Below are 27,996 nucleotides of genomic sequence, written 5' to 3'. Positions count from 1 at the left end.
TCACCTCTTGGCCTGCAGCCTCCTGTCATTCGGGCCTCAAGTCACAAGGCACTGCTGCAGGGACTGTCCCAGATCTCCTTCAGCTAAACAGTCCCTCTTCGCCCCAGAAAGTCACCACCCCAACACCAGACCTGTGGTGTTTTACTGTTTTCCTGTCTTCCAAGCACCCTTCGCTTTCTGAAATTACCTTGTTTCACCACATCTTTACTGCCTGACACCCTCCGCTAGGAGGCAAGAGGGCAGGGATGAGGCTGCCTCGCTCACAGCTGTCTCCATTGCTCAGTAGGCCCCTCTCACATAGTATGTGCTCGATGAACACGGCACTCATTTTATCCCTCCCCTCAGTGCCCCCTGGGCTCCTCCTCACTGCTGCCAGCATGATTCTTGTAAAATGACAACCTGATCGCATCACTCTTTTGTTTAAACTCCTCAGGGGCTCTAGATGGCCTCCATTATCCACCCCCTACTCTACTTCTTTGATACTCTGGCCACAACACCAACCCAAACCCATTCTAAGTTCCCACCACTCCAAACAATCACATTCTGCAGGTCTGTGTCTCTGTGTATGCTACTCCCTCTGCCTAGAACGCATCAATGTCTTCCTGCCCTACCACTCTCCACCTCCCCAGCCCACATACACTGTTCTAATGAGAACTGGCTTGGGCATCGCCTCCTCCAGGAAGCCACCCCTGCTTAGATTGATTAATTCTTATTCTTCCACAGCAATCTGTGCTTCCTTCTACCACAGCCTTCATCACATGGGGCTAGCCCCACCTGTCTTCTCCTCTAGACAGATGGCACCTTAAGGGAAGGAACAGTGCTTGGGGTTTAGCAGACACTAAATTATAAGCTGAGACAAATAACATCTTTTACTCCTGTATTCCCAACAGCAAGGGCAACATAAAATTTCTGAATAAACTCTTAACTTGTTTCCGGTCTGATCAAGTTGATGCTGCCGGGGAAACCCTTTCGTACCCTTGTGCTTTGGGGCACTTATAACCACGTACTTCATTTCCTTCAAGTGACGGTCGTCCAACAATCTAATGAGAAGTGGAGACACTGGGCCAACAGACCCGTGACTGCCAGTGTGTGTGATCTACCCAGGCATGCACACAAGAAGAGGCGCCGTCTGGGCCAGTGGCTAACTTGTCATTGAGATGGGAAAGCTGCTTTCCTTAGGGACAGATTAATGATCCACCACCCGAACCAGCAGGAAATGGAGCCCTTCGAGAGGGGACACTAGATCAGGACCTAGCATCTTTCCTGCACTCTCCTTGGGGCTCACACAAACAAAATCTGTGTGGTCAGTGCCACTGCCTTGGCTTTCTTAATTTAAACACACTCCTCTGAAGTCCTGCAACAATTAAGCCGTAGGAGGTCTTTATCAAATAACGCACTCTTGCTTTTCCCATACAAGATAATGAGCAGGAACGGAGGATTTAATACCAGGGTAAACGACACTCGATAGCCACTTGCACAGCTTGGCACATTTAGCTATGTCACTGGGCAGAACACCACTGTTTACCCAGAGATAGTCACCAAGAGGGACCTGCTATGTCCTGAAACAGGCTTGTCCAGCTTTTGAGGAAAAGGGCCTCCCCCAACAAAGTAAAGGCCATTTCCATGCAGGTTCCTGGAACTTGATAGGGCTTTCATTTCAGCCCCACACAGCTCCAGTCCTGTCTTCACCAAGAAGCCCCGTCCTGACCCAACTCCCAGCATGCTTTCCACTCCTGATCATCCAGCCCCAGCCTCATGGTTTTCAACTGCACCTTTCTAACTAGAAGCAAGATTTCCTGTAGGCTAGATGCCACCCACAGCAGGGTCAATTAATGTAGGTACCAACATACAGATAGCGTCACTCAACCAAGACAGCCTGGCTGTGGCATAGATGGTGTCCCCTCGGTGGGGCCTGACCCCACTTTCCCACCCCAGCCCCGGCTCTTGTCTCCACATTGCCAAGATCAGGGGCACATGCAGGCTGTGGCCATGCCAGGGCCAGAGGAGGAGAGTGTGGGCTGGTCAAAACAAGCCCAGACATACTCACGGGGTCCGTCAGCATGGCCCGGCAGTGGGAAGCCAGGGCCAAGAAGGCCAGCAGGTTGAACACAATTCCGTTGATGACGCTGTACACGTAGTCTCGGGATGGAATCAGCATGACAAAGAGGACCACAAACTCCGCATAGAGGACCAGAAACCAGGTGACGATGGCACAGGCAATGCCACAGCCGTCGCGGATAAACCACATGGTTCCCACAGCACTGGGGTGGGGAGGTGGGATGCACTTCTCCGGCTGGAGGTATTCTGGCTTCCGCTCAATGTCTCGGAAGTGGTGGGCGGGGATAAGCATCATAAGCTATTCTGTCCATACTGGCATCTGGAAGAGAGGAGAGAACTCAAAGTCAGGTGTTGTCTGGCCATCAAGGGGACTTGACAGAATCATCTTTCCAAAGTGAGCCATGAGTGTCTGTGTGAGCTGCTTACAGAAAAGTTGCCTAAACCTTCTATTCATTTCCGATGTGAGTTCTCATCCCTACCCCTGAGAGTTAAGTTAGCCTTTGTGAAACCAGGCCACCTTGACCAAAGCCTTCGCATGACAGATAATGAAAAGGGAGCATTCCAAGGGCAAAGGCCTTGCCCACGGTCAGCCAGACCAGCAGCAGCACAGACAACACACCAGCTGGGAGGTGGGACTAGTTTCCAGGTCTCTGCTTTTATTATGGATTCACTGGGCAGACAGTGCCTCCATATATATGCTCAAACTTTGACCTAAAAGGCAAAGAGGTGGGGAGTGGAGCACCAGACCCTCTGGGAAAACGCTCTTCAGCAGTAACACCGCTGCCCCTACACTGTGGACAAACCAGGGACTAATGCGGAGGCTGTCTGAGACTGAGCGGGAGGAAAGTAGTGGTTACCTAGGACTAGGGTTAAGCAGCAACCATGAAGACATTCTAACTGTACCCATTAGCCAATAGTAAAGGCAAAACAGCCACCAGGAGGGGGAGTGCTCTCGAAACCAGCCAGGCTTTTTAGCACTATGGCCCAAATGGCTTATTTTCCAGGGATAAGAGACTCTGAATTCTGCTCTCCCCATGGGTGATGGGGCGAAGTGTAGGAATGCTGGACAATGAGTCCAAAGATGCCTCCCCACCATCTGGCTGTGGGGCTTCAGGAGGCTTGGTCTCCTGACCTGTGAAAACACCAGCCCCAGCCCCTCCTCACAGGGTTGGCGTGAGGGTGGAGGGGGTGGAGGTGTGGTGATGCATGCTGACTCTAAGACCCTGGGCACAGCACAGCCGGCACACTTCCTTCAGAAGTGAGTGCCAGCCGCGCTCCCGTTCTTCCTCGCCGCTGTGGGTGAGCCTCTGGGGACGGCCCTGAAACAGCCGAGACTCCACAACTGAAGCCCATTTGTCCATGGCACGCACTGCAATACATGGCAACTCCAGACTGCCCTCCTCTAGTTCTTTGTCTTAAACTCTGTGGCCTGTCGCTGCACCAACCAGGTTGCTCAGAAACCTTGATGTCTCCAGTTCTCTGCCAGATGTAGGTGCCATGGGAAAGTCACCCGTAGCAGTGTCTATGATGCAGGCAAGTGACATCTCAGTCCTTTGAGAACTCAAGTCCCTTCACAGCAGAGGAATCACTCAAAAATTACTCAGCCCTAGCTATGTGTGTTTTTCTGAAGACTGTGGCTCTTTCAGTGGTTGTACTGGGTTATCTTTACCCTTTGTCCAATTTTCCTCCTCCCTCCACTGCCCTACCCCCAACAAAGGAAAGAGGATCTGGAGTGAATACAGTACAGTCATGAAAAGTAAGGACGTGTCCAGAAAGCTGAGAGGGCAGAACAGTGACTACTACTCAAAATGACAGACATTCCAGAGCCAAAAGTTGCACAGACTAATAATGAAAGAATAAGGCCCAGGCCTCCCCCCTACCACCAGAGTGGCAGGGAATTAATGGCTGAAAGGCAGTCAAATGTGTACTGTCTACTTGTCCAGAGGAACATCGACTCAACAAATACTCAAAGTGACTGCCACACGCTGTGTACACTGTTGGGAGCCGGGGAACGAGAAGCATGACACGGAGAGAATAACCATCTCAAGTCCAGTAGAAGTGACAGTTTCAGAATTTCCCAACACAGCAACCTTGTGCTCTTAGTCAGCAACCAATGAGGGAAGACCCTCCACCAGCAAAAAGATTATGACTTGCTGAGGGCTCATGTGATAGCATTTTCTTAGCAATAAAGTATTTTTAAATTAAGGTATATACATTTTTTTAGACACAATGCTATTGCACATGTAATAGACTACAGCGTAAACAAAACTTTTATAGGTACTGGGAAACTAAGAAATTTGTGTGACTTGCTTTATTGATTAGTCACTTTATTGCAGTGATCTGGAACTGAACCTGTAGCATCCCAAAGGTCTGCCTGCTTCACCTGCAGAACAGCTCAGTGTGACCTATGTGGTCAGTTACAACTCACCCCACCCCATCGAAATTTGTGGCAGTGTACCCTCCTGTCATCTGCTGCCTGGGGGTTATCTCGCCACCACATGTGCACCTCACGAAACGGTTCTTCAAATATCATAAAGTGTGGTTTTCAGCAATGGATGATCACTGAAAATAAATTTCAGAGCAATGCTCTTGTGTATACTTCCAGTGACTATATTATGCTCATGGTGAATTTTCCCAGAAGCTGACTGTATTCTATCTATCCTTTGACAACTGCTCATTCCTGATGGTACCTGTGGCAGTGACATGACTACACTCAAGTTGTGTTTCATACGTGTGGTTCTGCTGAAGAATAGGCCCCACCATGTAAGTAAATTTCCCAGGTAACTATGGCTTGTTCCTAAGCAGAAACATATTTTAATCATTTAGACAGTTAAGTTGGACATATTAAAAATAAAATAAAAAACAACGAAGAGATATTATAGCTGTTCTTGCGTTAAGTACGATAACCATCCATTTCTTTGGAAAGATTTAGAGGCATTACCATGAACATCAATTACTGGAGTGTTAGGTAATGATGTCCTCATGGGGTATGGGAAAGACACTGGGATCTCGGCTTCACACATAACTGTAATTCTGGCATCTCCATTGTATGGGTATCTGTCTTCCTCCTCCATTCCTGGCTGTCATTTCTGGGTCAACAGCTACCCATCTTCCCTACACCCACTGTTTACTACTGCTGGTTGGCTGTGGGCTGGTAAAGCAAGTAAAACTAAATCTTGTTAGATGTGTTTGTGAAAGAAAGGTACTCAGTTTAGGTAACAGGCCTTTAGGGAACACCAGCTCTGCTCTCCCTTCATACAATCCTTGAGGGCTGGGAGCCCTGTCTTTACATTAGCCCAGTGCCTGGCACAAAGCAGCCACTTACTACATGTATTCATTACACAAATATAGGAGTAAAATTCCAGGAGACTTGCAGTCCCAGGCCCACCTCTTGGAGGCCTTGTTTGCTTACTTTTAGGGCTGTGGTCATATTCCACATGGCGGAGGGCGCCCCAAATAGGACCACAAAGTAGATGGACTGTGACTCTTCCTCAAGTAACCAGATGTTCCACCTTCAGACAATGTGAAACCAAAGAGTGGACAGAGGAGTGTTTTCCCACTGCCCCTCATTGGTGGGTGAGAGCCTGTGCTCTGGGAAAGGACCCAGACAAGGGAAGAGCATGCTCCAACCCACACTTTACATAGAGTTTCAAACAGTCCAACCAAAACCAAGGAAGGCATGCTGCTATAAAAAGTATACTTAACCCCCAGCCCCCACAAAAGCAATGAATATAGCTTTCTAATAAGGATCTGTTCCTTAAATGAGCCAACTGAAAAGCTGAGAAATATGGGAAAACCCACCTTGAAACAAACTGTACCCACCCTCTTCACTCTGCCCCTAGTGACAACAACAGAAAAGGCAGATAATGACCTCTTTGCCTTTTCCAGCTAGGGCAATTCCAATCCTTGAGAGGGAGGCTCTTTGCCCAGGACTCACTCCTGACCTGAGGCGATGCTTGAGAGGAGTCAGGCAGAACTGGCTGTTCAGCCTCTGGGGAGGCCCACTGGGAGGCTGGTGGGTCGCAGAAGCGTCAGTACCACTCCTGCCAGCCAACTCACACCCTCAGAGGGGTGGCCTCGTTCAGTTCCCCTCCCAGCCCACTGCACCCCATGGCCCTGCCCTGTTTGCCTTCTCAAGTCTCCTGTCCAATTCAACTCAGACATGCACGGCGCAGTTACTGAATGCAACGAAAGCGCAGGGCACTCACACCCAGGGATCAAGAGGACGATAACATGTGTGTGTGTGGGCGCACGCACGTATACATGCACTACCCTGGTCAGGCCCTGCCCTTCCTCTCCCAGCTCCCAATCTGGTAAGACAGATCTTAATTGCTTTTTTTCTACTAACCTGCAAGTTCCATTTTGTTTAGCTTTGTAACTGGCATGAATATGTGCTCAAACCAATAGTTCTTAAGTGAATGGATACATAAACCAGACACACACCACGATAATACTAACACATAGGTGGCTAATAAACAGCATAACAGAGGGGCAAACAGTACTCCTGGCAAAAAAGAAAACCCAAGCTCCCACACAACTCAGAATTGAGACAAACAGAATTTTTCAGGGCAAGGACTTCTGAGGGGTAGGATGTGAGCGGGGCGTGTAGCCAAGGGAAGTGTACTGCTCAAAGGCAAGGGGGTGGGTGGACCTGGCAGGGAGAGAGGTGGTGCATGGGGTGGTGGTGGGGTGGGGGCTAGATGTCCGGGGCTGTGTGCATGGGCATGTACGTATGTGGGCTTTCTTGGGAATGGGGGAAGTATAAGTGAAAATGAAGCTTTAAAGGTAGGGAGAAGGTTCTGCCTTAGAAGGCCAGGATTTCATGAGTTAGGAATTTACCCTGGAGGTACTGGTGAACCATTTAAGTTCCCGAGGAAAGTTGGGAGAGGGTCATATCCATGTTATAGCAAGGCCACTCTGGCAGTGACAGACAACACAAATGACAGGGCTCTGAGACCAGAGGCCAGCGAGCCCAGGGAGGCACTAAGGCAACAGGCCTGAGTTCTGGTTTGCTGGAACTAGGTTTTCTGTTCTTGTAAGTGGCTACCAGTTCTCCAAAGAAAGATCATCAACAATGACCATTCTGCAAGTTTAATTACAGCCATACCTGGAAGATACTGCAAGTCTGGCTCCAGACCATATGTAATAAACAGAATATTGTAATAAAACGAGTCACACAAGTTTTTTGGTTTCCCAGTGCATACAAAAGTGATATTTACATTATACTGTAGTCTATTAAGTATACATTATTATGCTTAAAAAAAACCCCAATGTACATACTTGATGAAAATACATTACCTCTAAAAAACGCTAACCAACATCTCAGCCTTCAAGGGAGGCACAGCTGTAACATCAAAGATCACTCAGCACATGCTGTATTTGCGTCTAAACACTGACAGACAGACGATGGCAGCGCAGAAACCAGGGTGTACCCCAAATAAAATTCTTTGACACGTGGTCAAAAAATAACCTTGTAATTATTAAAACTGGGGTTTAATTGGACAAAAAAAAAAAGATCACTCATCACATGCTGTATTTGCGTCTAAACACTGACAGACAGACGATGGCAGCACAGAAACTAGGGTGTACCCCAAATAAAATTCTTTGACACGTGGTCAAAAAATAACCTTGTAATTATTAAAACTGGGGTTTAATTGGACAAAAAAAAAAAGATCACTCATCACAGATCACTATAGAAAATATAATAATGAGAAAGCCTGAAATATTGCAAGAATTACCAAAATATGAAGTCAGGAAGTGAGCAAATGCTACTGGAAAAATGGCACTGACAGACTTTACTCAATGCAAGGTTACCACAAACCTTCAATTTGTCAAAAACACAGTATCTGTGAAATGCAATAAAATGAGTACATTGTACTTTTTCGGACAAGGGTTTTATAGCATTAAAAAGAGATGGCTTCTCCATACGTTAGTAATCTACACCCAAACTAACTATTTCTTCCTGCCAACACAGGAGTGCAATGAGGGCCAGAAAGGTGCAAGGGCTAAGCCCTGGGGCTATGAAAGCTATATGAGAGATTCACAGCATCAGAGGCATTTTGGAGCTCCCTAGAGTTGGCAATCCTAATGATAAGGCAGATATGGTGTCCAGAATGACAATCTGAGCTCGGTTGGGGGCAGCATGCAGTAAGTCTAAGGAAATCATCTAGTCTTCCCTCTGAGAGTTTCAGAAGCAAAAGCCAAGAAATGATTGAAATTAGTGCTAATTTACAAAACACCTCACTGCTTCTGGTCCAGAGGATTGCCTCCAGATGCACCTATAATATATGCACTTCATTATGCCCAACCACAAGTGTTCCCCTCCACTAATCCAGACAGGCAGACAAATGTATTCCGTCAAGTGCAGCCTAGGGCCCTGTGTGCCCCAAGGACTGGGGCCCAAATCGGCCTTGCAGTACACCACTTATGGCTCAATTCCAATGCTGCCTACTCATGGCTGGGCTGTTCAGAGGGTTTAAAAATGGTGATACTAAGGCCAAGCTCACAGGCCCTATCCCACTATGGCCCATCAGTGGGTAGTTGGCCAGGCTAGACTCCTGGCCTGGCCAAGTGGTGACAATTAGTGACAGGCAGAATCCAGCTACAGTGCCTGTTGAGTGAGGGGCAAATCCTTACAAATCCATCACTGTTACATAAAACTTCAGTATGGGATGTATTAGAGCCCACAAATCCCACTGTTCTCAATCCAGCAAATGTCCCAAGAACCCCAGATCCTCTCAGATTGCCGACTTCACCTGCTTTCATGAGACAAGCTCCTATACTGAAGGCACAGAGAAGTTCAGCTACCAAATCCTTAGAAGCATGTCAAAGGGCTTTGCGAAGATTACTTTGCTAAAACATTGCACCCACTCGTGCATGCATTCATGCACAGCATACAAGTATATCTTGGGACTGTATAGATTAAAGTAGTATTAACAAAGGGCAACGAACCCAACCATTAAGGCCAGTATGAAATATGTGCATGGAGACTAGTGTAACAAACTCAAAATCAGGTGCAATTATTTTCCCTTGGTTTAGAGAGGAAGGAAGAAAGGAGGGAAGTAAGGAAAGAAGGGAGGGAGGGAGGAAGGAAAAAAAAAAAGAAAAGAAAGGATTAAACTTAAATTTTCTGGATCCCTACTAGTAGGAACTATATAGTAGTTGAAATTCAATTTCATCAACTTTTTAGTAGGTATCATTAACATCAGCAAGACAGCAGAAACCCTTAAGAAAGAGACTTTTTAAACAACTATATGGCAATAAATTGGACAACTTAGAAGAAACGAACAAGTTTCTAGAAGCATATGGTCCACCAAAACTGAATCAAGAAGAGATCATCTGAACAGACCAATCACTAGAAGTGAAATAGAATCAGCAATAAAAAACCTCCCTACAAACAAAAGCGCAGGCCCAGATGGCTTCACTGAGAAATTCTATCAAACATAAAAAGAAGAGCTCATACAGATCCTTCTCAAACTCTTTCAAAATACTGAAGAGGGAACACTCCCAAACTCGTTCTATGAAGCCACCATCACCCTGATACCAAAGCCAGACAAAGACACTACCAAAAAAAGAAAACTATAGGCCAATAGCAATGATGAATATAGATGCAAAAATCCTCAACAAAATGTTAGCAAAGAGAATCCAACAGCACATAAAAAAGATTATACAGTATGATCAAGTTGGGTTCTTCCCAGGGACACGAGGATGGTTCAACATAAGCAAATCAATCATTGTGATCCACCACATCAACAAGAACAAGACCACATGATCATCCCAACAGATGCAAAAAAAAGCATTTGATAAAATTCAATCTACAGATTTAATGCGACACCCATTTATGATAAAAACTCTAACCAAAGTGGGTATAGAGGGAACATACTCAACATAATAAAAGCTATTTATGACAAACCTACAGCCAGCATAATATTCAACTGTGAAAAATTAAAAGCTTTCCTACTAAAACCTGGAACAAGACAAGGATGCCCACTCTCATCACTTCTATTCAATATAGTATTGGAAGTCCTGGCCATAGCAATTAGACAACAGAAAGAAATAAAAGAGATCCAAATTGAAAGAGAAGAGGTAAAACTGTCATTATATGTGGATGACATGATACTATATATAGAAAACTCTAAACACTCCATTACTAACTGCTAGAGCTGATAAAAAAATTTGGCAAGGTAGCAGGATACAAGATTAACATACAGAAATCAATTGCATTTCTTTACACTAACAATGAAATATCAGAAAAGGAAAGTAAAGAAACAATCCCCTTTAATAACTGAAAACTTCCCCAACTTGAGAAAGGAAACAGTCACCCAGGTCCAGGAAGTGCAGAGAGTTCCACACAGGATCAGCCCAAAGAGGAACACACCAAAGCACACAGTAATCAAATTGACAAAAATTAAGGATGAGGAGAAAATATTAAATTTAGCAAGAGAAAAGCAACAAATGACCTTTAGGGAGTTCACTTGTATGTTATCAGCTGATTTTTCAGCAGAAACTCTATAGGCCAGAAGGGAGTGGCACGGTCTTTAAAGTGATGAAAGGGGAAAACTCACAACCACAAATACTCTATCCAGCAAGGCTCTCCTTCAGATTTGATGGAGAAATCAGAAGCTTCACAGATAAACAAAAGCTAAAAGAATTCAGCACCACCAAACGAGCTTTACAACAAATGTGAAAGGAACTTCTCTAGTCAAGCCATAAGAAAAGAGAATAAAAAGAAGAAAGAGAAAAAAAAGACCTACAAAAGATGGCTTTGGCAATTTGGGGTCTTTTATGGTTCCATATAAATTTTGGAATTGTTTATTCTAAAAAAAAAAAAAAAAAAAGAGAAGGAAAGGAGGAAAGAAAGAAAAGAAAAGAAACAAAACAAAATGAAACAAAGTAATTCCTTTTAAAATTGCATCAAAAACCCCAAAATACTTAGGAATAAACCTGACCAAGGAACTGAAAGACATACATGGAGAACTACAAAACACTGACTAAGGAAATTAAAGATGACTTAAAGAAATGGAAAGATAACCCATGTTCTTGGATTAAAGAATTAAAATTGTTAAAATGGCCATGCTACCCAAAGCAATCTACAGATTTGATGGGATCCCTATCAAATTACCCAGAACATTTTTCACAGAACTAGAACAAATAATCCTAAAATTTACATAGAATCACAAAAGACCCAGAATTGCCAAAGCAATATACTGAAGAAAAAGAATGAAGTTGGAAGAATAACCCTCCCAGACTTCAGACAATACTGCAGACCTACAGTAATCAAAACACCATAGTATCGGTACAAAAACAGACATATGGATCAATGGAACAGAACAGAGAGCCCAGAAATAAACCCACACACTTTTGGTCAATTAATCTTTGACAAAGGAGACAAGAACATACAATGGAGTAAAGACAGTCTCTTCAGCAAATGGGGTTGGGATAACTGGACAGCAGTACGTAAATCAATGAGGTTAGAATACTCCCTCATAGCATACACAAAAATAAACTCAAAATGGCTTAAAGACTGAAATATAAGACAAGACACTATAAACCTCTTAGAAGAAAACACAGGCAAAATATTCTCTGACATAAATTTTAGCAATGTTCTCCTAGGGCAGTCTACCCAGGCAATAGAAATAAAAGCAAAAATAAACAAATGGAACCTAAATAAACTTATAAGCTTTTGCACAGCAAACCACAAGCAAACCAAAAAGACAGAATGGGAGAAAATATTTGCGAAAGATGAGACTGACAAGGGCTTAATCCCTAGAATATATAAACAGCTCATACAACTTAATAAAGAAAAAAACAAACAACCCAATCCACAAATGGGCAAAAGACCTAACAAGCAATTCTCCAAGGAAGACATACAAATGGCCAATTGGCACATGACAAAATGCTCAATATTGCTAATTATCAGAGAAACGCAAATCACAATTACAATAAGGTATGACCTCACACCAGTCACAGTGGCCATCATTCAAAAGTCCACAAGTGATAAATGCTGGAGAGGGTGTGCAGAAAGGGAACCCTCCCACACTGTTGGTAGGAATGTAGTTTGGCACAGCTGTTATGGGAAACAGTATGGGGATTCCTCAAAAGACTAAAAATAGAGTACCATATGATCCAACAGTCCCACTCCTGGGCATATATCCAGAGGGAACTCTAATTCAAAAAGATACATGCACCCCAATGTTCATAGCAGCACTATTTACAATAGCCAAGACATGGAAACAACCTAAATGTCCATTGACAGATGACTGGATAAAGAAGTTGTGGTATATTTATACAATGGAATACTACTCAGACATAAAAAATAAAATAATGCCATTTGCAGCAACAAGGATGGACCTGGAGATCATCATTCTAAGTGAAATGAGCCAGAAAGAGAAAGAAAATATCATATGATATTACTTACATGTGGAATCTTAAAAATAAGACAAACAGACTTATTTATACAGCAGAAACAGACTCGCAGACACAGAAAACAAACTTATGGTTACCAGGGGGAAAAAAGGGTGGGAAAGGATAAATTGGGAGTTTGCGATTTGCAGATAGTAACTAATATATATAAAATAAACAACAAGTTCATACTGTATAGCACAGGGAACTGTATTCAATATCTTGCAGTAACCTATGGTGAAAAATATGAAAACAAATAGATATGTCCATGTATGACTGAAGCATTACTCAGTACATCAGAAACTGACACAACATTGTAAACTGACTATACTTCAGTAAAAAAAGAAAAGAAAAAAATATATATATACAAAAAATAAAAGACTTAGGTAAAAATTTGTTTCTAGTGAATATTTAAAATGTTAGTAAATCTAGTATTATGCTGCATTGCTGTTGAGGGGCTGGTCTAGTATTCTCACATCTTCTCTGATATTTCTATCATAAGTCTCAAATGAAATTCATCCTAATGAATATATCAGTAAACTCCTCTGGTTTAAATCCTACTGTCTTAAAAATATGGTGCTTGCCTCTTTTAGGGCTTCTCACATTTTAGAGTAATGGACTTAGAGTACAAAAGTATTCACCAGCCAGCCCTGCAACTTCAAAGATGAATGAATGGTCCGTGCCCTGGAAGCTTCAGAAATGAATCTGATCAAGTAGAAAATGAAATTATCTGAGCCATAATTCTCTGAATTTAATTTGTGTAGGGACCTAAAAGGGTTGTAAATTTTATACCCATTTTTAGATGATTCTCAGAAAAACAGAATGAAGCCATGAATAACTATGTTTGAAATGTTTCATAGAATTCCAGAATGAGTCACTAAACTTTTTCCAAAAGGTAAGGGTGTGGTCTAAAAAAAAGATGCCTTATCTTACCTTCTGCATCACACCCTGCCAGGCAGGGAAGGTGTCTAGACAGGCAGAGTATGCCAGTCTGTTCCATAGATCTTTACTAACAAGTATACATTGTTTCTCCCTCTACAGGAGGGTCCGTCTGTCTCCCTCCGCCTGCCTCCTGCCCCTGTCATACTTAACCTTCAACAAAAAACATGAAAAAAAAAAAAGCCCCCCCCCCCCGCCCCAACCTAACCCTATTCACATTAAAATTCACTGAGGAACCAGGAAGTGGTCAGTAAGCTAAATCTGCCTTCTTGCCTCATAACCGGCCACTTTCGTATAAAATCTACTCATGTACAAATTCAGACTCCTAATAATGAATTTTCATTTCAGAAAAAAGTTTGGGATTTGGACCGCTCATGGAGGCTAACATTTCCTCACTTCCTACAACTGACTATTACAGCAGTACAGTACTACAACTGGCTAGTTTACCACCTCCCAGCTTTCTAGATTAAAAAAAAAACAAACCCACATATAGGATAACATAATACATGTTAAGAATGTTGAGGATTAATACAAACTGCCACTTGTTTGGGCAACACATTCATTTTCTTATGGGTGTGCTTTATCATTCGTTGCAACGAGAAAAAAATGAAAACATGACCACGCATAGTATTAACCAGTTAAAAAAAATCACTTTCTGAGTCAGAATTTTAGAGTGAGAAGGAAACTGAAAGACCATCTAATAGATTTTAATCAAACTCCTGTCTTACAGATGGGGAAATCAAAGTCCCTCTGAGATCTTGTTTACAACATGCTACAGGAATGGAGGTGGCCACCAACATTAACTGCACGCTCATTATAATCGAGGACGTACACAAAACAGCTCGTCTTAATTCATACAACCTAGCTTAGTAGCTTTTATTATTCATTGTAGAGATGGAAAGAGTGAGGTGCAGAGGCTTTTAATAATATCTCCAGATCAGAAAAAGCCAGGATTCAAAACCAGCTCTGCCTGCCACCAGAGACCACATTCTGAGTACAGCACATGACTGCTTTTTCTTTCTCTCTCTCTCTCTTTTTTTTTTTTTTTTGCAACAAGGGGAGAGGAGGAATGACCAAGCAGGAAACACGAGTTCTGCTTCCTTCCTACTCTCTCTCACACATTTCATGGACCTGAGAAGTCACTTCAATTTAGCTTTAATGTCTCCATCTCTAAAGTGAATGGAAAAGACTAGCTCTCTACACTTTGTGAGTTTTCTTTAAAAAACTGAGAAATGGACTCCAAGCAGGCTTTCCTTCCACTCCCGGGAGCCTATAATGCCCACTCTTTCTTTATTTAAAAAAGGGCATTCTTTCTTCTGTGAGCCATTTTAGTTCTGGCTGCTGTCTCTTTAATGGAGCAGGACATCCACGAGGCTACCTCACACACTGTGGTCTTCAGAAACACAGCCTTTTGGAAAGAGTTTATCGGGACGGGACGAGCTGACTTCTAAACTCTGAGCCAGCCTGTTCTACAGATGGGTAAAGAAATGAAGCTCAAGGAGTCAGCTGATTGTCCATAAAATGGTTAGAGGCGGCTAACCTTCCTTCTAGGTGTAACGGATGGTATCTGCTAGTTGCTTATGCTGTCATCTCCCTGCACTAACTCCTCCTTCCAAGGAGTCTGCAACCCAGCAGGAAAATCTTTATAAAGGCAACAATATATCATTGATCTAGCTACCCAATTAGTATTTGTCGACGAATGTGATACTCTCATAGTATGAGGAACCCTTTGTAGTCAGGTGCATGATCTCACTTGACACTGAACTGCCTCTGGCCTGTCGGGGTAGGTTCCAAGATGGGCATTTCTGCTGGGCATGCAGGGCATGTGGAATGTGGAACGGGCCTCTGACTCTTCCTGAAGGTCTACTATGCAGGCTGTACACTAGACACACCTCATCCAGTCTGATGCTCACAACTACTCTATCTTGTAGGATAAGCCCTGACTTTCCCACCCCCTTTTAGAGGTGAGGAAACTGAGGCATGGAAAGATTAGCCTGTGTTCATACTTCCAGGAAGCAGTAGAGACAGGATACATTCCCAAGCCTGTTCTCATTCCAGAGCCTACTTTGAACTACTCTCTGCAATCATTAACTTTGCCCATTAACTAGAAACCAAAGGGGGAGGGGTGCTGATGGCTCCACTAGTGGCCTCAGGTTACTTACAGCTGCGATCTCTTGCCCACACATGGTCACACAGAGATGGCACTATTGGGTGAGCCACATGCAGCGGTCTTCACAGGCCACAGACTGAAACTGAAGCATTTTGTGCTCGAAGGTGGGGCCCTGGCCGAACACCAGCCAACATTCAGAAGGCTGATCCTGCCTTAACTCAAGAAGCAGGAGGGCTGTGAAGCTTCAGACAGGAGAGTCACCCTACGATTGAGTCCTTAAAATCTGCTTTTGTGGGGGAACACTTCCTGTAGGGCCAAGTCCCAGCACGCTGCTTTTTCTGAGGGAAAGCCCACCCATGCTAGGCAGAGACCAAACAGCAAAGGGGCCCACCTGAAGGTGCTGAAAATGGCACCTGGCCCCACATTGTGCCATGTGCAGACATGCAGCCACTGTGACATCACCCAGGCAAGAGCTTAGCTTTTTTAGGGACTAAGAGCAAAAGCACTTGGAGGGATCTGAAAGAGGAGCTAGGGAAGGGGAAAAGAGAACCAGTTGCTGTAACTGTACCAGGCTTCAAAGAGGGGAGACATTTCGCTTTCAGGTCTCTGCTCTCCCCACTCACTCCAAGCCCTGTAAATGGCAATACAAGGAGCAGAGCCTTCGGAGGAACCTGGGCCCAAGGAAACGAGGCTCTGTAAGTTCACAGCTTCTGCCTGCCAGGCAAGGTGCACTCCGGGATCTGCGAGAGGGTTTGGAGATAGGTAGGAGGCTAGTGCCAAACAGAATGAAGACTGAACTTGGCATCAAGAGGCCTGAACTCTATGCCCTGTCCTGCTGCTCACTAACCTCATGATTTGGGACAAGACTCTCCCTGGGCCTCAGTTTCCTCATCAATAAAACAAAAGGAAAGACTGAGCTGACTGCTAAGGTGCCCTGCAGGGCTGAGATTCTGATTCTTCTGTTCTCAGAAACAAATTCAACATCTTCATTAATTTCTTGAGTTTTTTTTTAATTGTTGAAAGCATCACTTAATGTCCTTTCCCCATTCTTTGTTAATGTTCAAAAAGAAACCCGCCAATAACTTGTCTGTTAGCAATTTTCCTGAGCATGTTCAGCTTTTTCAATGAAATATGGCATGTCATTACAACTTCTTTTGTTCCTTCATTTAATGTTTTGCAGAGTGGAAAAAGCAGTCAAACTACATCAAATATTACAAAGTAGTAAAAAGAGAAATCTTCAAGTCCAAAGTTACACATGACTATTTTTCAATGTTTAAATGTCTGCATATCCAAGATCTAGTGTGACTTCTACAACCTGGTAAGACAGTCATTTTGGTGTAAAACGAGGCTTGGCAAGGTTAACTGACTTGCTCAAAGTCACAAAGCAAGTCAGTGGCAAAGTCTAGATCACTGGAACAGATGCCCAATAGTCTTTCTACCACAGATCATTATCTTCCTAACCAGCCTTTCTAGATTCTCAGCTACTATTTCTTGGCTTGAAAATGCACGCTTTCTACACAGCAAAGTCAAAACCAATTGCAATGGAACTGAGGCCAGAACTGTACTCATCCTATTAGGCCCACTGTTCTAAGGTGAAAAATCAATCCTATCCAAAGGCATTCCATCCCCATGGACCCTGGAGAGGTCTCAGGTAGCCCAGAAAATCCAAAGAGTTCAATCAACAAGTCTCTATATACTAGGAATGTTACAGTTTGGAGGAGACTCTGGGCGTTCTCCTGGTGTTTCCTGGCATTGCCTGGATGAATGACTGAATTAGGTGGGACACGCAAGGCAGCTTTCTCACCTTCACAGTTGAGAGTCAGGAATGACCTGGCCAATTGTCTCTGGAAATCTGATTTTTGAAGAGGAAGGCAAATGATTTAAAAATGCAAAAACCAGAAGAAACTCAAAGTAGCGCGACACTGGCCTCCCCCCCTGCCCCAATATCCAGACACCACTCCTTCATTTCTATTTCAGCTTCTGTTACTTTCTGTGGCTATCAGGGTGTGTATATGTGTTTAAGTATTTCCAGATTTGCTGATCAGGACATGTGACCCCCTTTTCTCACACATGCCTTAATGCCCTAAGGAAGCTGCCACCCGCTCAAAATGAAACACACATGAAGGCTCTTTTCTCTAAGTGAGAATAGGCTTTACCCATGTATTCCTATCAATTTTTCTTTTTTTCCTTTTTAAAGCTGTCCTAGCAATTTTTTTTTTCATTTTTTATTCCTTTTTTAGTGGAGTTACTGGGAATTGAACCCAGGACCTTGTACATGCTGGGCATGCGCTCTACCACTGAGCTATTTCCCTCCCCTCATCAATTTTTCTATCACTGAAATCACAAGTTGTAATTTCTACAACAGCAAGACAAGACACAGACTTGCTGGCCTGACTATGACAGGTTATTAAAACCCAGTATTCCTTAAGACAAAACACAGGAAGGACAAATGCAAAGTGTTTAAAGGAAATAGATCTATAGGGAAAAGAGTAGCTCACATTTGCTTTTCTGGGGTGCTGGGCTAGTTGTGAGAATGCAGAGGGGAAGGCCTAAAAGTTGGCTACCTCTCTTTAACACTAGTAATAAAATGGTCCCTTGCTGGGCTTTTAAGAGCTCTCTTAAGAGCTCTCTGCAACTTTAGCACCACAGACTCAGCACTGCCCCAAGCTCTTCCGTAACTGACTTTTATTGCTTTGATTAACCAAGGTTAGGTGGGACAGATTTACTCCATCTCTGTAATGTTATTGTTACCCGCCAGTGGCTAGCAGCAGCTCTTTACCAGTTGCCCTTGATGCCTGGCCTGCACAATTAGCACCTTATTATAGGCCGGCCTCTCTTCTAATCACCATGTGTCTCAGTCAAGCATTTTATTGTCTTGTCCACATGCTAGTTCAACAGCCTGGGCTCCCCGGTTATAATAAATCCTAACCTCCTTTTAGGCAGGTGTGTGTTTTCAGTTTACCTCCTCAGGCCCATGAGAACACGAGGCACTCACAGATGCAAACAATTACTTCCTGATTGTTTGAAGAGCTCCTCAAAGGGCGTGAGCATGTGATTGGAGTCTGGGTCTCCACGCCTACCTCAACCCTCTGTACCAGATCCAACGGACTCTGCTGTTGAGGGCTCTCAGCTACTTTGAGTTAAGCTCTACTTGGCCCGCATGTGACCTTTGCCCTTATCTAAAACAGACATAGGAGCTTCCCATCGACACCACGTTCAACTTTCCTCCAGAAAAGGGATTCAGGGGATGGGGATTTACGCTTGAACAGACTCCTTGCTTTTGGAATTAAAACCAACTATAGCTTATAGGGCATTACCAATTCCTTAACAGAGGCCTCCTTTACCAAACACTCTGGTGAATGAAATGGAAGGGGGAGAGGGACAGGGACACCTGTCTAAGGGAATGGTCAGGAATGGGAGCTAGGTCAGGTCTCAAACCCTGGTTCTACCACTTACTAGTTACATAATTAACCTCTCTGCACCTCAGTTTCCCATTCTGTGAAACAGGAATAATAATGCTTGCCTCAGAGGGCTATTGTAAGGGCCAAGTTAGTTAATCAGTTTGTAAAGTGCTTTAGAACAGTGCTTGGCACACAGGAAGCACTAAGTCAGTGTTAGATAAAGCTATTAAGAGTCCAGAGATTTAGAAAAGACAGACCTACAAAACAGTATGCCCTCCAAGGAATCTGACAGTGACAGGAAAACAAATTGGTTAGTAGAATACTGTGCCATCCTTGCCTTCTCGATTTTCTAGCAAATACACAATATTTGAATTGCTTCAATAAACCAAAAAAGAACTCTGAATTTACGGGGTTTTGAAATGTTGAATGCATTATCACAACAAACGGGATTTTTAAAAAGTGTTCTGGCAGCATTAAAGTAGAACAATTAGTGAAGGTGTCATTGTTTTAGCAGAGAATTTAAAGTGAGCACTCTACTGTTTACACCTCATACCTACTTAGTCTAACATGTCAGACACTGTTCATAATATTATTTAGCAAATACTGCCAACCCTTCTCCCCCAAGGAATCTTTAGTCAATTATCAGGGTAACAGTTCAAATGAATGCTCTATATTTTTAAAGACACTTTGAAAGATTTTTATATAAAGATGATTCCATGGTATCCAAACTCATACTTTTCTGTGTCTTTTCTGATCTATTCACTGCCACTTTAAAAATAATCAATCCTCTTAGATACCCTAGCTAATAAAATTCTACATCCCAGATCTCTCCTTTCTGAGCAATCTCTAGCACAAAGTACTACTACTTCTAACATCAGCAGTCCCTTGTTATCTCATCATAAAGGTCCTCACCTAGAATCCCGGCATCCAACCTCACACAAAGGCATCTTGCCACAACAGGTGGGGCACCTGTGCTTTCATTAGGGAGGAAACCCTTCTGGTCTCAGCTCTCCTAGTTTCCCTGGAGAGCAAAGTCCAACACTGCAAGACTTCTTCCCTGTAGGTGCACTTGTAGAGAACTATGTAGAGATATCAGAAACAACTAATGTCCAGTCTACCAAGAAGTGATAATCTGTTTTAGAGCTCAGCAGTTTAGTGCTTACAGATATAGGCAGGTATTTCCTTTCCATACCCTCCTCAGCCCACTGTCCTCACTGGTGCCGCTCTCACAGCTCTTAACTACCATGTTCTGTGGTTATGTTTGCCCCGCAGCATTCCCCTCTGCCAGGGTGCTTTTCTGGGCAGAAGTTGTGTTTCACTTGTCTTAGCGTTCCAAAGCTCGCACAAAGCCCATCTATAGAAAACTCCCAATAGTTTTCCGTGAAACTGTATTGAAGCTACTATCGATGAAACTCCAAACGTTCTTTGGATGCTGAAGCTGTCAAAGGTTGCTTTCACTTTTGAGAACAGGAGGTTCCTCAAAAATGGGACACTTGGAAAAGTCATCAGATTCCCTCTTTGTTTCAGTCACTTTGGGTTAACTTTTCCCCATTTATCCACATGGTCCCTTTAAAATTTGTTTCCTGCCCTGTCAGCCCCGCCTTAATGGGCTCCTTCAGTGACCCCCACATTCACCTTGCAGGTATCCTTTCTGGATAGTCAAGGCCCATATTCCTACTCAGCCACGACCTGGACTGGCATTTTTTCGGGTACCTGTTCACAGCTCCCAGCCATCACCCCATCAAGCCGGGGCTTCCAGCCACGGCTGGGAAGCGCTGGGGACGCCCGAGCACTGCGCCCCTCGGCAGCACCGGCTACCAAGACCACCCCCACCCCCCGCTCCTCTCTTTGATACAATGCTCCGGCAACCACCGGGGGCAACGGGATTCGGCAAGGTTCTGGGTCAGCGTTCGGTCAGTCAGCCCCAAAGAAACAGCCGGGGTGAGGGGTAGGGGGACTCCCTAGGGTGGAGCGAGGACCCCTCGGGACTACTGGGCACTGACTCCTGGCCCGGACCCTTCCCACTGAGAACGACCTAAAGAGGGCTTCATCGCCTCTTTCTTTTCTACCAAACTAGGAACCAAGGAAATTAAAGAAAGGGAGTCAGGAGAGGAGCGAGGAGACAGTCCCCCAGGTCAATCACAACGTCTACCTCCCCTCACTCGGGGTCAGTCTCTCTCTCTCTCACTCACAAACACATTTACACATACAAGACCTGCTGTTTCAACTCCAGCACTGAGTAAACCGCCGCAAGCCTGTCCCACTGCTAGCGCGCTGGCCCCGGTCCCAGCCCCGGCCCGCGCCTCTCGTCTCACCCCAGTTTTTTTCACCCAACTCGTTTCCCCACCCAACTGACCGTGAAGCCGGAGGCAGTTCCCCAGTCCCAGGCTCCCGGTGGGGCTCCCGCCGCCGCCGCCGCCGCCGCCGCCTCCCTCTGCAGCGCCCGACCCCGGACCCGGCCTCGGGCTGCAGAGATGGCTCCCCGGCACGAGGCACCGCGGCTCCCTGGACTTGGCCAGACACAGGGCGGCGCGCAGGAGAAGCCCATCGAGCTCCCGGCGCTGGTGTCGGCGGCGGCTGCAGGAGCGGCCGCCGCGCAGGATTATGGCGCACGGGCGCGGGGGGGGCGTGGCCGGCGCGGGGGCGACGCGAGCGGATGACGTGCGGCGCGCGGGGCGGCTCGGCAGCATGGCGTCCGTGGCGCTAAGCGAGGCGGAAAAGGTGTACATCGTGCATGGCGTACAGGTAGCGGCAGCAGCGGCGGCCGGCGCCGGCCGGCGCCGGCCGCCGGGTTCCCCTGGTCCTGCGGGTCGCTGCGGGCCCTCGGTTCGTCCAGGGGGCTGCGGCGGAGGATTTACCTTGTGATGAAATCGCTCTGCTGCCGGCGAGTGCAGCCCGAAGTCGGCAACGCGAGCGTATTTAGGACCCGGCGGCGAGCATCTATTTAGGATTGTATACGTACTTGCAGTTTTCTGGGGCTACAAGGTTCTGAACCCGGGTAGGAAGCGGTGGGTAGTCCCTGAGGCCTTTTCTTAGCATGGGAGCATTGCTACCAGGGCCATCTTTTCAACCTTCGCGTGTCGCTTCCTTGGGCTGAGCTTCACTTTTCTCTTCTAGGAAATGGGGGTTGGTGGGCTTCTGGCCACCCCCAACTGGTTGGGAGGCACAGGGAGAGGAGGCACCCGAGTGAAAGCGCTTTGAAAATATAAATCGCCTTACAGATAAAGGGGAAAGGTGTTTTAAAAAGCAGCTCCACTGCCGGTAGCATAATCCTTGCTGTTTCCCTTTTGCCAGTGGAGAACTAAGATCCCCAGAGGTAGCTGTAACTATGTTAAGATCTTCTGTGCGCAGCCTTCAACCTCTGGCTTTGACTACTCCAGAACGAGAGTTGGAGAATATTGGGCCTAGTAATGAGCTACCAGGGAAAGCCAAGTGTGTCTTGTCTATAAACCTCCCTAATTTAGAGACGTCTCCTAAACGTCTTACCAAAGCCTAGCCAGAATCCTGTTCCTGCCTGTATAGACGTAATCATTTTGTGTATTACTTTTCACTTTCATCTAGTGTGGTCAAGTTCAGCTTCTGGTGTCCGTTTCCATCAGTCTCCAATTCCTTTATTATTTCAGAGATGAAAAAAGGCAATGGAATATAAGATATTTGCCAAGGGAGCAGTATAGTTAGTGGGGGTCAAAGGAGCTACAGAATACTGAGGACTGTCATGTTCTGAAGGCTTCCTTAGGGGGATGGAATTGCTTCCCTAAATCCAGGTCAGGAGATGCTCCTGTGTATTTTCAGGACTCAGTATTCATTCATTCAGCCTAGACTCAAGGGATAGGAAGGAGCTTACCCTTAACATACCTCCCATGCTAGAAGGTAAAGACCGAAATTACAGATCTATTTGTGTATTTATATGTAAAATTGTACTGAATGCTGTGAAGGAAAAACAAAAATCAGAAACCTGATCTAGTCTGGGAGGTCAGGGGAGGCTTCCCTTAGGAAACAGCATTTGAGCTGAGCTCTCAGCATGACTAAGAATTAAGTAGGGCTTGAGCCTTACAGAAGGAAGGATGGTGAGTCCATAGCCCCTTCAGGTGGAAGAAGTATGGAGCCACATAGATTGACTGGGGGAAATGGTAGAAGGTTCATTTGCAGGCCTCTTAGAGGCTCAGTCACTCATCATAGATTTTGGAAGGTAATAATCTGTTGACTTGTCTGTATGGGACCCTTAAGTTTTAGTCAGTGTCCAGCACTTGGAAAGTACTCAGTAACACTGAAGGAGTAAAAGGGAGAAGAGTTGGACAGTGTTTTCATTTTTTAAATTAAACCTCTCACCAGCATCATGGACCACAATTAGGACCACAATTGTTGGTAAATGCTCTGCTCTATCACAGAGGCATGCACAGTAACTGACTTGAAATAAATTTCTTCATAAGCACTGTTAACATGGGCCACAAATTTGCTGTATTTCTGGAGGAAACAGATTTCTGTATTTATGAATGAAGGTAGAATGCACGTAAATGAGCCTACCACAGGATCTCCACAGTTCTAAAATCACCTAAACTTTTGTTTCATTGATCTTTGAATGCCAGCAGTGCCCTCACAGACCTAATCTTTTTTTTGTTTTACTTTTCACCTTTGGTCCTGTATGGTCAGTTTTAGCTTCTGGCATCTCTTTACTTTTAGCCTTCGATTCCTTTACTATTTCAGGGATATTTTATCTTGGTTTAGTGGTAGTTAAAAGCAGTTGAAAGCAGGGAGGGTATAGCTCAGTGGTAGAGTGCATGCTTAGCATGCACAAGGTCCTAGGTTCAGTCCCAGTACCTCCACTAAAATAAACAAACAAATAAAAGCAGTTGAAATTAACCTCACAATGTGTGTTGAGGATTCAGTTGCTGGTAACAATAATATAAGCAGATAGGGTAGGTGGTCCCCTAGACACCAGATGTGGCTTTCTTGACATAAGAAAAGCCATTTTCAGCCTAAGCCATTTTGTAATCTAAGCCTGGCCACAATGCTTGTTCTTGAACAGGTCTCAGTAATTGATGATCTTAAGGGAACAAAAGAATGCCCAAACAACTGTTCAGGCAAAAGAAGTAACAATAGCAAACATATCAGTTGTGAAGACTCTCAGTTATGTTTCAGTGGTAAAAATTTGCCTGAAGCTGTCAACCACCAGAACAACTGGAACCTAAAGGGATGATAATGTTGACCTTTTCTGACCCTCTTGACTTCAGTCAAGTAAAGCTTGGACTCTGTTGATATCTGCCCCAGTTCCATGCTGAACTCTTTTTGTTCAAGCCCCTTTATGAACATGCATACATTGCCCAAACCCCTTCATGAATATGCATGTACCCTTAGCTTAATATTTGCCCAATTTTGCTGTTTGGGGAGATACTGCTTTGGGAAAGATCCCTGGTGTTCTCCTTACTTGCTGCAAGTAGTAGATCCTTCTCCTAGTCTTTGGCTTTGTTGTGTCTTTTGGCTCAACACCCACCAAGAGGTGAACCCAGTTTTTGGGTAACAGTAACCAACAAACTGGCTGAAGCAAAAAAAAAAAAGTTTTCAAAGGCTACTAGTGTTTCTCCAGGAATTCAAGGACAATGAAATTCAAGGGCATCTCCAGGTTCTCCCTTGCTCATCTCTACTGCTTTGTATGCCTTTGCTTTATTCTTGTCTATCTTCAAATTAGCTTTCTGTTTCTCAGGACAGGTGGGAGAAAGAATGTGATAGAAAGAAAATTGTTACCTCCCATCTCCTGGGGTTACAGTTCCTCTGTATAAGAAGCTAGCTCTTCTGGCTCAGTTCCAAACTCGTGTTCCTGGGAGAAAAAACTCTGGTTCGGCTTGGGTTGGGAGAAAGGACGGACAGAATCATTCAGCTCAAACATGGCCACTGAGGGATGGGGCCCACTTCAAAGGAGGATGAATCATTTTCAGGTCCTCGCAGAAGACAGAATCCAATTCAGGCAGTTCAGGAGACTTTCGTGATGGGCCTTCTTATAGAGGGCAGGTTTGGGGGAGCCAACAAGAGATGCTGAGGAGCCCAAACTAGCAACCACAGGGAGTACTACCACCCCTAGGCCAAAGGGACCAAGGGAGGAAATAGTGCTGCCAGATGCCAGTGATAGCTGGAAACTTGGAGGAAGAGCTGCCCAACAGAAGTTGTAGGCTTGAGTAGATGCAGGCAGAAATATGGCCCCAGGGTGGCAGGGGTGGGGTGGGAAGCACCCGCTGATCTCCTTCTGGTACTTTCCATTGGCAAACCCAACTAGAATCCAGCAAAGGGAGTCCAGGTGATGTAGTAGGAGGGATTCAACCTGGTTCACAGATTAGGGCAGGGAAGGACAGAGAATGGATCTGTGGGGGTGAGGCAGGGTAAATGGAAAGGTTGATAAATCAATATTTTAATATATGATTTGATTAAATCCCCTCTCAGACTTTGAAGGCTGAGATGTCCCACTTTTGTTAGGTACATAATCTATCATAATGTTTATCTCATTGAATCTTTATAACAGCCCTGAAGGTAAGTATTACCTCTACAGATCAGGAACTAAGCTCAGAGAGGTTAGGTCAGTTGTCCAAGGTCACACAGTATGTGCTTGGAGGTCTTACCCCAAAACTGGGTTTGCCTTTCGGTGGGTGTTGAATCAAAAGACACAGCCAAGCCAAAGAGCAGGAGAAGAAAGGATTTATTACTTGCCGTAAGTAAGGAGAACACCGGGATCTTTCCCAAAGCAGTGTCTCCCCAACAGCAAAACTGGAGAAATTTTAAGCTAACAGTACATGCATATTCATGAGGGGGCTTGAGCAGAGAATTCAGCATAGAATTGGGGCAAAGGTTGCCAGAGTCCAAGCTTTAGTTGATTGAAGTCACAAGGGTCAGAAAAGGTCAAAATCATTCCTGAGGTTTGGACCAGTTTGGGGTCCTAGCCTAGTCACCATCCTCCACCTAGGTGGGGGCCTTAGTTCCTGCAGAACAACTCAAAGATGCATATCAGATTGTTACATATATCCCTTGAGGAGGAATTAGGGCTCTGTTTTATCACGTAACTATTTCTTCACTGCTTTTGTTCCCTTAATCTTTCATTCCTAAGGGCAAGTACTGTGGCCAGGCTTAGATCATGGAAAGGCTTAGGCCTCAAATGGCTTCTCTTATGTCCAGAAAGCCATGCCTGGTTCTCTTTTTCTGGGGACCCCCTACCCTCTCTACTTAAAGTGGAGCTGGGATGTAAGTTGAGATCTTTTCTGACTGCAAAGCCTAATTCAACTCTCAGGCCAAGTTCCTGTTTTTAAAATAGGGATCCAAAGGCAAAGGCCAAAGAGAATCCCCATTTTGTCGACTTCTCTTTCTTCTGTCCTCTGAAAGCATGTGGGGAAACAGGACAAGGGAGGACAAGTTCTGCACCCCCCCCTCACTTTTCTAGACCTTAAATAGTAGACAGACATATTGCTGTATTGTTACCTTTTAACATAGTATTTTTCCCATATCAGTTCTAAGTTTCTTTACAACCCTATTTGGCATTTATTTGTGCAACTTTTATTTTACTAATTTGTATCTCAAACTGTTTTTTTTTTTTTTCTCTGTTTACAATATGGAAGAATTTGGGGACAGATTTCAGAATTTCCAGAATTAGGCTTTAATCCTTTTTGGGTCTGCTTGACTGACTAAAGTTGTGCTCTTTCTCCATGAAAAGACATTGCCAACATCCATCTTAGCCCAGTGATTCTGAAGCCCTGAAGTGCCTTTTACTCACCCACAAAATACAGCTTCCCAGGCTTTACTTGGAACCTTCTGAATCAGAATCTTTAGGGCCAGGTCCTGGGAATGGACCTTTTCCTAAATGTTGGGAGATTTTTATACAGCCACCAGATGTTGGCCCATGGGCACGCCACTGGCCAGCCCCAGCCTAGCCTCTGCTGCAGAAATCTCTGCTCCTCCCGCCTGAGGACACGTGGCCTCCTGCCTCTGTTTGCATGAGGACTTGGAGTGAGACAGGGCAGGACTCCTTTCCCAGCTCCACCATTTGCAGTAAGAGTGATTTTTACCTGAGCAGCTGAGCCAGCTCCCCCTGTGTAAAATGAGAACCTATCCATCTGGGGGCAGAACAGGATGTGAGGAATGGGGAGACCAGAGAGTATGGAGCACCTGGAGTGTGGGCAACCCTGGAGAGGAGTTGGCTCCCTTTCAGGACTTTTCCATCAGAAGTGTGGCATTGTCCGGAACCATCCGTACTATATCCCCAGACTTCACTGTGACCCCATTAGGGGTTCAGCCTGTGGCTGCTGGGATTTAAGTTCTTTTGATTCAGAGGGCTAGAGCTTATTAAGTAATCTCAAGAAAAAGGGGATTTGTGGCAAGGGCTCGGCAGCTCTGGGGCACTGCCTCTCCTGGGCTCCACTGTGGGTCTCGTGGACTGGGCAGCTCTGCCTGTCTTTGTGTCTGTGGTGATACCTCCCCTCCTCCCTTCTCCGCAGCCACTTGCTGTCCAGCTGCCCTTCACCTTGGTAAAAGCTGCCCGCCTCCTTAAGTCTGTGAGTAAGACCTGTCCAGCCTCCCTCCACACCGTGACCTGTCAGCTCCTCTTTAACTCCTTTTTCTTTCCAAGTATTTCCCAGATCAGAGGTTAGATTCCAAGGAGAGAATCAGTTTCATGCCAAGGTGGGCAGAATCCCAAACTAAAGGCCCATCGAACGCCCACCAACAGGCTTGGAAAGTGGAACGAGGATCAGCACTTCCTTTCCCCTGCTGTGCCGTGGGCTTGGGCCTGCAGAGCTGGGCCCTTTCCCAAGTGGGGTCTCTTTCTAGGAGGGAGGCCTCCTGGCCTGTTCTCCATTAGCAAGCTCTGCGCCCTTGGACGAGCCAAAGCAGGGGTGTCAGGTGTTAACGTCACCTCTGAGGACCACTTCGAGCAAAAGTCCTCCCTTGTGCGTTGGATTAGGAGTGCCGACGTGCCTGCTTCCGTTAGGGAGTAGAACAGACTGGGCACCTGGGTGTGAGGAACAGCAGCTCTGGGTTGAGTCCTCTGTCTTTCTTTCCACTCTGTCACAGACAGGAGATCCAAACTTGGTGCCTCAGTGTCGTGTCTGTCAC

General features: G+C 45.1%; 2 protein-coding genes across 14 annotated transcripts in view; one reads left to right on the top strand and one right to left on the bottom strand.

Annotated features, from left to right (window-relative positions):
• The window catches only part of ZDHHC3 (zDHHC palmitoyltransferase 3), a 119,780-nt gene that overhangs the window by 42,663 nt on the left and 49,121 nt on the right, over window positions 1–27,996 (bottom strand). For 7 of the 13 annotated variants that reach the window (XM_074345085.1, XM_074345082.1, XM_074345086.1 and 4 more), the window contains exons 1-2: window positions 21,266–21,409; window positions 2,048–2,377 (exon numbers count right to left, since the gene is read on the bottom strand). In XM_074345085.1, coding sequence (XP_074201186.1) covers window positions 2,048–2,353 — 306 coding nt within the window. In that variant the 5' untranslated portion in view covers window positions 2,354–2,377; window positions 21,266–21,409. Of the gene's footprint in view, window positions 1–2,047; window positions 2,378–21,265; window positions 21,410–27,996 lie in introns of those variants that run through there. The other 6 variants (XM_074345084.1, XM_045509840.2, XM_045509842.2 and 3 more) reach the window with 1 other exon arrangement.
• Window positions 21,498–27,996, top strand: part of EXOSC7 (exosome component 7) — a 30,948-nt gene continuing 24,449 nt past the window's right edge. The window contains exon 1 of the mRNA XM_074345093.1: window positions 21,498–21,654. Coding sequence (XP_074201194.1) covers window positions 21,514–21,654 — 141 coding nt within the window. The 5' untranslated portion in view covers window positions 21,498–21,513. The remainder of the gene's footprint in view (window positions 21,655–27,996) is intronic.

Source organism: Camelus bactrianus, chromosome 17, assembly GCF_048773025.1.
Source record: "Camelus bactrianus isolate YW-2024 breed Bactrian camel chromosome 17, ASM4877302v1, whole genome shotgun sequence".
NCBI lineage: Eukaryota > Metazoa > Chordata > Mammalia > Artiodactyla > Camelidae > Camelus > Camelus bactrianus.
Note: the sequence above shows the minus strand (reverse complement) of the source record. Positions and strands in the feature narration are given on the sequence as shown.